At 40.6% G+C, this 10,157-nt stretch overlaps 2 protein-coding genes and 1 pseudogene across 4 annotated transcripts; 2 read left to right on the top strand and 1 right to left on the bottom strand.

The window, feature by feature from the left end:
• On the bottom strand, nt 1-595 carry LOC127655073 (TRAF-interacting protein with FHA domain-containing protein A-like; annotated as a pseudogene).
• A 359-nt stretch (nt 596-954) lies between these two features.
• On the top strand, nt 955-5,567 carry LOC127656835 (RNA-binding protein 4.1-like). Its single transcript, XM_052145325.1, has 4 exons — nt 955-979; nt 2,749-3,175; nt 3,283-3,926; nt 4,311-5,567. The coding sequence occupies exons 2-3, from the start codon at nt 2,767-2,769 to the stop codon at nt 3,897-3,899; spliced, it is 1,026 nt and encodes a 341-aa protein (XP_052001285.1). The 5' UTR covers nt 955-979; nt 2,749-2,766; the 3' UTR covers nt 3,900-3,926; nt 4,311-5,567.
• A 950-nt stretch (nt 5,568-6,517) lies between these two features.
• On the top strand, nt 6,518-10,157 carry rbm4.2 (RNA binding motif protein 4.2). Of its 3 annotated transcripts, none has more exons than XM_052145305.1 (3): nt 6,518-6,568; nt 7,192-7,622; nt 8,017-10,157. In XM_052145305.1, exons 2-3 carry the CDS (start codon nt 7,211-7,213, stop codon nt 8,748-8,750), a joined length of 1,146 nt encoding a protein of 381 aa, XP_052001265.1. In that variant the 5' UTR covers nt 6,518-6,568; nt 7,192-7,210; the 3' UTR covers nt 8,751-10,157. The 3 variants fall into 3 exon arrangements, with proteins under 3 accessions (XP_052001265.1, XP_052001271.1, XP_052001257.1); XM_052145311.1 differs by lacking the exon at nt 6,518-6,568 and having other exon boundaries at nt 6,575-7,622; nt 8,017-8,767; nt 8,948-10,157; XM_052145297.1 differs by lacking the exon at nt 6,518-6,568 and having other exon boundaries at nt 6,575-7,622.

Below are 10,157 nucleotides of genomic sequence, written 5' to 3' on the forward strand. Positions count from 1 at the left end.
TCAGAGCCCAGTGTGAATGAGGTTCACAAGTATTGTCTCATCTGATTTCAGTGGCTCTTGGCTGAGAGGTCCTCCATTCAGAATGTTTCTCCATCGTACTCTAGTATCCAGAATAGCCTAATAGCATGGCACATCTATGCCCATTTCTTGAAGTGCATGGGCCTATTGCAGGTTTTAAACAGGACCTCAAATTTACTCTGAGACTCTCCTTGCTCCTGCCAAATCAGTATTTCATATCTCGCAAACCGGAAAAGGGCCTTGTCATCAAGCTCTGCTCTTTCAAGGTGTCTCAGCTCAGACCCACTGACCGTGAGTTTACTCTTCTGGCTCATGTTCTGAATCATAAAGCTTAAACAAGAGTTGCCGGATTTCCTATACGCCTGTATGGAGAACTGTTTTCTGGAGACAAATGTCATTTGAAGGTGCAGGCTTGTCCATCATGGCCAAGCCTTAAGTGATCTTCAGCATTCATTTTGTATGGTTGATTTAGGGGCATGTTTTGGAAGACAGGATGGCAGGCTTGATCAGGGTGGAAAAGTTGGATATGAAGACATGTGAGCAGTTCCTCTGTCTCAAGTTTACTAATTTTGTTCATTATGTGTGATAAATCGGGCTTTACAATTAGGTTGTGTACATTATAACTTTAGGTAATGCAATTGGTCACTTTGAGCTAAGCTAATGAACTAAATATAAAAGCCATCATACTGGAAGTACTTCAGTGTAAATGGATATCAAATTTTACGATCTCTACAGATAAGAAAAATTACTTAAGACCGGGCGTTTTTGATTGACTGTCGTTTCATCCATTCCACAAATCCGAAATTCCGAACGTTCGAAAATTTAAAATTCTATTCGATGTCACGTGCCACTTCAGCAACATTCTCATATTTCATTGGTTTCCTCAACTATATAGGCGGGACTAAGGAATCATATTTATTATGTGACCCACCCACTTCCACATTGCGTTGAGAAGCAGGCGGTGAGTGTGGTGTACTGTACTTTGACATGTAATGCTTCTAGAGTAGCGTCATTTTAAAAATGTGCTTTGTCTTAAAATATTTTGTATATGCTATGCGTGTATAGTAGCTGTTTATACATTTAAACCGTTTTTTTTGTTACGTTTAAAATGTGCATCGTGAATATCTCGTACGGCTGCTCGGCTACTAAGCTAACATTGTTAGTTTAAGAAAAATTGTAATAATTTAAGTCGCTGTAAATATGAAAAGGTGACTGGGTGTGGTTTTATTCCTAAAACGAACAGTGTTGTTTCTACGAACATATAAAATACTTGCTGGAAGTAGGCCTTTTGTATAATAGACGATGCGTGCTAGTTAGCTAGCATTCATCACACGAGGCCGTGGAATTAAGTTTGCATGTAAAGAACGAAACGCCTCGATGTTGTTAGTAATAAATCGTATTGTTTGAATAATATATAATCTTGTATATAATGAAGAAATCTTTTTTTTACCGAAAGGTATTCATGTTGATGATTTGCGTGACAAACTGTTTCCACTAAGTTGTCTTTACAGGAAATGCGAGTGTCCCCATTAGAATGAATCGGTTTCGATTTCACATCAGCTCAAAGGGGCAGTACAAGTTAAGCTCAATCGACAGCGTTTGTGGCATTGGCTGTGTCTCGTTTGGAAGGATGCGTCCTTTGAAGGCTGCTGTATACCGAGTGTCCTACTTTAAACAAATCTCGTTTAAACGAGATTGGCTTCGTAGGACAAACGGAAACTGAACGTCAGATGGTTGCTATGACAGCACGCCACTCTTTAACGAGCCCTTTGAGTGAGACGGTAACGGTCTCTTTAGAAGGGAGTGTATGGGGTAACATTTAGGAGTTATAATGATGTAAATGTATTTTACAAGTGTACTTTGTATAAGTTATTTTAATTGTATATGAATGATTTTACATATGATTTACTCTGCACTCATCTACTTGGGTATTTCAACTTGGGATTTAATATTACTTGTGTTTGAACGGTATATATATTACGGGAAAATTGGCGTTATTTTTCGTTGAAGTAAAGAATTGTAGGTTGTGAGTGCCCACGAAGGATACACCTCATGCAAACTCCGAAATCCCGTTAAAGGCTGCATTCGAAGTGTCCCCACACGCTTTTCTGAAACTAAACAGCCTCGATGACGTATGCGGTCGACAAATGCGACTGGAGGACGCAGCCAATATCGAAATGGCAGTGATTCAATTACGATGGAAGTGAGGCCAATTTTTGGATGGTTTAAAAAGAGATGTGAAGCTTATTTTATAAAAACACTTTAATTATTTTACGTGAGTAAAAAGTATTATGAACATACATCTTTTTTTAAATGGACGTTTTTACAGTAATTTTAAAGTTACATGGTCATGGCAACGGAGTTAAATTGTCTAACGTTATACAGAAAAGTTTAGTTTGTGATTTTTATTTTTGTATTTTTTTTATTCCACTACACTCCTGTTAACACACATTGTTTGCATCTTGATTATACTTTTGTAACGGAGTAATTTTTTACGAATTTGCCCCATTAACTTCTATTGTAAGTGCCTCGTTGTAATTTCCTTTTATTTGTTTTGAAGGGAGAAGTCAAAATTGTGGTAATAACATTATGCCACATGCTGGCAATTGAGCTAAACTTGCATTGAACACAGACTATTCCTAAATTTCTCTTTCTATCCCATTAGACTTCACATTGTCCTTTTGTTTAGTGTTGCTGGCAACTGAATAGTGTTTGCTACTGTCGTTTTAGGCTCTTGTAACAACCAAAATGGTGAAGATCTTCGTTGGAAACCTGCCTCAGCAGGCCGAAGTAGAAGAAATAAAGTCTCTGTTCACGCAATATGGAAGTGTCAGTGAGTGCGCCATTATCAAAAATTTTGCGTTCGTTCACATGAATGATCGCAAAAGTGCAACAAAAGCCATCCGAAACCTGCATTTATACAAGCTGCATGGAACGCCCATCAACGTTGAGGCGAGTCGGGGCAAGAACCAGGGCCCGGTGAAGCTTCACGTGGCCAATGTGGAGAAAGGCTTTGATGAAGAGCTTCGAGCAATGTTCGAAGAGTATGGTTCAGTTAGTGAATGTGCAATCATCAAGAACTTTGCCTTTGTTCACATGAGCAACTCTGATGAGGCCAAGGATGCAATCAAGGGCTTGGACAACACTGAATTCCAAGGTAGGAAGCTAGTCTCTATTACGTGTTCCACAATCTTTAATAGTCATCCGCTTAATTTTCAGTCGATTGTGTTTATGGCCTTTATTAATATTGCAACAATTTTGCAGGCAAAAGAATTCATGTGCAGATTTCAAAGAGTCGACCAAGAGGGGAGGAAGATGATGACTATGGCCCCCCAGACAGAGGATATTGGCCACCCCGTTTCCCTGGTGGTCGTCCTGAGCCCCATGGTCCTCCTAGAGGTCGCTTTGGCTACCCCCCTGGCCCCCCACCACCTCCACCACCGCCCCCCAGACGCCCCCCATACCCAGAGCGTGCTGTATCTGCATACGATCGAGATGGCTATGGTGTGGTCGACTATTATGAGAAGTATCGTGCTCGCCCTTATGGCGCTTCCGCATATGAAGACCGACGTCCGAGCGGTGTCCCCCCTCCCCCTCCGCCCCCCTCATCCGCTGTTATGAGAGAGCGAATGGCTGGCAATGGCCTTGACCCCTATGAGCGACGTCCCCTTCCGCCATCCTCATTCTTTGCCCGTGACCGCAGTCCTATCAGACGTGCTCCTCCTGCCCCTCCAGCACCCGCGGGGAATGGTTACCCATACGAGCGTTCACGTCTCTCCCCTCTCTCCATGTCTCGGAACCCGATGTACAGCATGCCTCGGCCCAGAGACCCCTATGCCGAGAGGGCGCCGCCTCCACCTCCTGCGCGTTACGCGTATTAGCGAACCCCTGCGCTTTTGTAACCCAAGGTGAGAATATAGACTCGGGTCCCAAAACCCCCAAATGAGCTCTGAAGCATCCTTTTATTACAGGGCCCAGAATTGAATTACTGCGCTGTTCATTCCAGTACTGCGTGTAGTGCAAGTGATCCGTAATAGCATTAGCTGTAATTTAAATTGTGTCTGGGTCGTAATTTGAATGACCTTTTATAGTCTTAAGCACTTTGAGCTACACTGACCTTCGTATCGAAGTGTTAATTGTAAATAAGTGACCATGTGGTCCAGTAAGCTAAAAATTTTTTTTACTTTGCATAATTTAAAAATTCTGTTTTTAGATTGGTGTTCTAACTAGGCTTGTCGTTTCAGTAATCACAGGTAGCACTTTTTGACTCCTATGGTTTGCTCTCTTTCCAGGTGTAAATTATTCCAGATCGTCGTCGTCGTCTCCAGATGCACGTGATGCGATTCGTCGTTGTCTGCCAGAGCGCGTTTCGTTCGTCTGCGCACCATAGTGGAAGAATTCTGTCGCGGACTGCACATTCTATAAAACAAACGCTTTTACACGCATAAAGTTCAATCTCATGCTAAAGTGTTAACTCTGCATTTCTTTTTGTTCTGCTTGTGTTTTAGTTTTTGATAGGTAAAGCTCTAAGAGTACAAAAAATAAGTTTACTTGGTGGTTGGTCAAAGCTGTTAAAGAAACGTATACACAAATTCCTCTTTCAACTAAAATTTCTATGTATTACTCTGTATCTTGCCTTTTTTTTTTTTTTTTTTTATCTGGTTTTAGCGTACGTTTGTTTAACCGTAACAAGCAACTTGCTTTAGAACAGCCCACAATACACTTGTGTAAACTAAATTGTTTTTATTAGGACTTTTGTTAAAGCCTGAAATGAGCAGATACACGTGCGTCAAGTATAATCCTATCCACTGCAGATAATAAAAACCTTCGTCTACTTGGGCTTCTTTAAATGTTTTAGTTTGAATTTTGAAAATGCAGAGCATAGTGATTCAAGGACTGTGTACCGTTTTCTTTCATAAAAACACTTGATTAAAAAAACTTTTAATAAAAGACTAACTTGGGTGCGTCGTTTTACTTTCCTTGCTAACTTCTTAACATGATTGTAATAAGCTTCTAAATATTTTAGTAATTTATCGTTATGGTGGACTGGAACTGCTTGTACGACGGAATTCAAATTGGCGCAATTATTAGATGCATTTAAGTCACTGGCATGTGCAAATTCCTAATCTGTGTTTACATTGTCAGTTTGAAGTGCTATTTTGGCATCACTAATTGAATTGACTTTCCAATAATTTCTCAATCACTTTTTTTTTTTTTTTTTTCCTCCACTTTTTGCACCAAATGTTTGAAGCTTTGATTAAGCCAGGTAAGTCCATTGATGTATTACATTTATGTACCACCCAGCATGCCCTTTTATTTATTGTTCATAATATATGGTGGTTTTGAGAGATGGCTATACACCTAATGCTATGCAGACTTGTAGTCAAAGAGAACAGACATTTTTCTGGTTATACATCCTATATGAACCAATAAATGTTTTACACTTCATGATGACCTCTGGTAAAACTTGAGGGTAAGTTCTATTTTAAATTCATGCACAATTATATGCACCCCCCATGTATGATGTTTGCAATAAAATTCTATATTTGGCAACTATGACTCATTTGTTTTTCAATAACGCTTATGGTGGAGGTTTGGTTCACAGGCCAAACCTTGGAGGGGAAATAACCGCAATTAAACTAGGATTATAACTTGACTATTTCTATGAAAATAATGTAATAAAATATACACCTGTCCCCTTGTGCCGTCAAAACCGCATCTCAGAATAGCGTTCGGAAACCGTTCCGACAGAACAGAGCGGTTCTCTGAATCGCAGTAGATTTTGTCAGTTTGGCCATTCTCCGTTGACCTAACGAATGGCCAGACTAGTTTGAACAGACAAAGTATACGGTAATTCCGGTAACCTTTCTGTACAATGGAGGTGAGAAGATTCTGGTTGATGTGGTTTTGGTGGCAAGATGGGAACAACACTTAGGCAGGTGGTTTTAATGTTGTGACTGATCGGTGTGTATGTATAAACATGAGAAATAGCGACTCTATTTAACAAAGCAACCAGGTAGAACACAACGTAACGCTATAGAGCAAACCCATTTAAAGCTTCCATATATTCCTAATTGTCTTAAAACACATTTCTGTAAATCTGCTTATAAAATAAGGGTTAGAATTATCTATAGTTTGATCATCTGTGAAATTTTGAATGTGATTGAAGTACTCTTAAGCATTTTGGTAATTACTACGGTGCTGTTTAACGACTGATTTCAGTTAATCATATACATTCATCTGTCGAATACACAGACCAGTTTTAGGGAATACATTAGTTAAAAGGTTTTTTCGTTTTCTCAAAGGATTAAGAATGCACAAAATCGAGAGAAGGCATTTAAATACTTGTACAAACATTAAACAATAGACGGTGTTTAATATGGGTCTATAATTAAATTGTAATTAGACATGGGATTTTGTTTGTTGAAAAATCGAATTAAACTCAACGCTGTCCTCAAAACGTAGGTTCGTGTTCCGTTGACCGGAAGTGCTGTTGACTATCAGGCGCGCGACTCCATTTTAGGATTCATTCATCTCTACACTCGTTACGGTAAGACGATACTATTCTTTTACAATCGAATTCCGCTCGCTTTTATACGATTTTATAAGAGAGTGCGATGTGAAAGTGAACTGTTATACAGTTTATTTCGTAATCTTGCGGCGTCAGCTCGGGTAACTTCATTTTGTCGAGCTAATCCGGATTATTTTAGTTCTCCATATTTGGATACATTAGCCCACAACTCTAAAAGGTACCCGCCGACGGTCACCGGTGCGGATTAATCGTGTGACTAACCTTATGTATATATAGTTGAATGATGAGAAACGAATAAATGCAAGGGTTTATTCGTTAATTGATAATTATTGTTAAATCGGGTATCATGGCCCCATATCCCGGGCAGAGGTGGCGAGACATGGCCCAGCAAACGTGTTAATTCAGCTGCGCCATCGAGTCCATGTTATGTACTTAAGCTTCATTCACGTTAACTAGATACGTGTGTTATACACCACATGTTTACATTTATTTTAGCCTGAAGAAACACTTTTTTATTCGTGTTATTTAATTGGGTTGTACTTTCAGTTTTCATCTCTGGTTGTGTAAGGCAGCACAGCAGAAATGTAACGAAACCTCGTTTGAAATAACGTGCATTTCGCAACTATGCTCCCTTTGTCCAGGACATAAACGGGAATAAAGATGGTTAAGATCTTTGTTGGCAACCTATCCTCGAGTACGACCGCGGAAGATCTGCGCTCTCTTTTTTCCGACTATGGCAAAGTTAAAGAGTGCGACGTGCTGAAAAATTACGGCTTCGTGCACATGGAAAGTAAGCAGGACGCGGAAGAGGCTGTTCGTAAACTCCACCATCATGAGTTGAAAGGTCAAGCCATAAATGTGGAGATGAGCAAAGGAAAACCAAGGGGGTCTACAAAGCTGCATGTAAGCAACATCAGCAGTGGCTGCACCAATCAGGAGCTCAGGTCCAAGTTTGAAGAGTACGGCCCTGTGGTTGAGTGTGACATAGTCAAAGACTATGCCTTTGTACACATGGAGCGAATGGAGGATGCTATGGAGGCTGTCAATGGGCTGGATAACACCGCCTTCCAAGGTGAACATTTAGAGAAAACGACGGAAAACATGGTTACCAAAGGTTACATTTTAGTCCTTTTAATGTAAAAATAATCACGGGGAGACTATAAGTCCTTTTTCAATTTATTGTAATTGTTACATAGAAACATTTTCCTAAACAATTTATTAACATAACATTTACAAACATTAGACATCATATTTTAGTAAAATTTTGCATTGAGGTAAAAACATTTTCACATCATTTACTGAAACTGCGTGACTACTTTCATCACAAGTTTAGCTACTAGATGTTAAGTGAACTTGACATGCAAGTGCTCTTTGGCTGTCATGATACAATAATTCTCTTTAATACGGTAACGTGAGCGGAAGAAAATTTTACATTGTCTTGCGTGTTGTTCTCTTCCTCCCACAAGGCAAGCTGGTCAAAGTACAACTGTCCACGAGTCGCCTCCGTACAGCACCGGGCATGGGAGACCAAACTGGCTGTTTCATCTGTGGGGAGCAGGGCCATTGGTCCAAAGATTGCAGACGTGGTCCGAACGGTAGCTATGGTGGAAGCATGGGGGGATTCCGTGGCAATAGAGGTCCCCAGAGGGGTGGGCCAAGTTATGGCATGGGTGGCCCTGGAGGTCCTCCTAGTAGAGGTTACCCAGCAGAGCCACGCCCCCCTCCCCCACCCATGAGCCGGCGTCCTAGCTATGGGGATTATGGTGCAGATGCTCGAGATCGTTATCCCAGCAGGCTGCTGACTGCCTATCCAGAGAGGTCGGCCGCTTTTGAGCGGGATCGCTACGGAAGCATTGATTATTATGAGAAGTATCGGGCTCGCCCTGTTGGCTCTAGCTTTTTTGAGGATAGGTCTCTCTCTATTCCCCCTCCTCCTCCCCCTCCCTCTTCTTCTTCTCTCTCAAGGATGCGGTTGGCTCCCCCTAGCCATGATCCCTATGAACGACGCCCTCTGGGGCCACCGCCTCCCTCGGCATCGGCGTACTTCGCGCGGGACCGTAGCCCAATCAGACGTGTGGGCGGCGGTGCGGAAGGCTACTCGTACGAGCGCTCGCGACTTTCTCCGGTCTCAAGGAGCTCATCTTACGCTGTGCCACGAACCAGGGAGAGCTACACCGAGCGGGTTCGATACGCATTCTAAACCACACACTTGCTAAGGTGAGCGAATGCGGGTCGTTACCATTGATGATCCAGATGAGATTTGTCATCGTGTTGTGTTCTGACAGGCATTTCAATGAGTGGATCAGAGCGGTGCAGCCGCATTACTCGGGTTAGAAAGTATAAATGTCTGACCTTTTGCCTGTAAAATCTTTCCTCTCAAAATATTTTTCCTTTTAGGTGTTTTCAAGTGACCAGACTTTCCCTCCACCTACATGATATTCTAAGGAGATGCTGCGCTGCATTTAAATTATGCAGGATTGAAAAGGCACATGTATTGATCAAGATGCTATATTATTTTACCCATAAAACAAACTACAGTTTAATTTCCCATGGAGTCAATTTCTGTCATCTGTGTATGTGTGCAAAAAGTTATTCATGTTAATTTTGAGTTTTTCCTTTTCAATTATGTCCAAAGGTAAGGAGCAGTGTCTCACGTAAGCATACTTTTAGACTTTGCTATTAATGGCAATTAAACATGATGTTTTGATGATTTATTTATTTTTTTTTGTCTATTCCTGTCCTCAATTGACATTTGATTTGTAATGCTAAGATTTTGCTCTAGCTGTTTGGTCCGCTTGCCACCTAATTCCTTTGATTAATTTTGGTAAAAATGATTTGTGCGGACAATCGGTTTAATTTCTTTTGCCGATTATACCAGCATTTATTTGGATTGAGTGGCAACCTGTAGTCTTACAGCTGTGTAAAAAAAAAAAAAAAAACTTTGATGGGGTAATCAACATTCCATCTTTTAGTCTACTACAGGTGATTATTTTATTTTTTATTGTATGTTTTACATTTGCTTTGATGCTTGTTGAATTGGTAGTTTTGATGCATCTAATGGGTACGTTCGACATGAGATGCACATTTTTACTCCTTCCAATGTATGTAAGTTTTTGTTTTGTGTACAGCCAAGATTTGAGAGTTTGGCAACATGTGTTTTGGAGTTCTGATTGTAACCCCCCTAATACAGATGTATTAGTCCTTTAAAACAATGTGATTTAATGTACAAATTAAAAGTGGTTGGGCAGCTCATGTGATATAGGTGAACAACATGTACCTGATTTCGGAAGGAATGCAAGCTGCTCTGTCTACAATTCTGTACTCACCAATGACTGTTGATGCAGAAGATTTTTAGGTTATAAGAAGCATCTTTACGTATGGAGACAGAATTGCGGCCTGTATGCAGAAGTGAAGTGGGAATTTGCATGATAATATGAGCTGACCATCTGTCACTCAAGGCTCTGTTCACCTTTGAGACTGCTGGCATTTCTTTATGGGTGCATTGGGAAGCTCTGAAAAATGTTTATAAATGTGATTTTCTGTATGTTTCCTACAGAGGTCAGGAGTGTGTTTTATCAATTATCTTTTGTAATAAACCAATATTTTG

Source organism: Xyrauchen texanus, chromosome 2 (genome assembly GCF_025860055.1).
Source record: "Xyrauchen texanus isolate HMW12.3.18 chromosome 2, RBS_HiC_50CHRs, whole genome shotgun sequence".
Lineage (NCBI taxonomy): Eukaryota > Metazoa > Chordata > Actinopteri > Cypriniformes > Catostomidae > Xyrauchen > Xyrauchen texanus.

Coding starts and splice junctions, on each gene's coding strand:
- LOC127656835 (XM_052145325.1), top strand. CDS start 2,767: ATGGTGAAGATCTTCGTTGGAAACCTGCCTCAGCAGGCCGAAGTAGAA. Junction 3,176..3,282: donor GGACAACACTGAATTCCAAG/GTAGGAAGCTAG, acceptor ACAATTTTGCAG/GCAAAAGAATTCATGTGCAG.
- rbm4.2 (XM_052145305.1), top strand. CDS start 7,211: ATGGTTAAGATCTTTGTTGGCAACCTATCCTCGAGTACGACCGCGGAA. Junction 7,623..8,016: donor GGATAACACCGCCTTCCAAG/GTGAACATTTAG, acceptor TCCTCCCACAAG/GCAAGCTGGTCAAAGTACAA.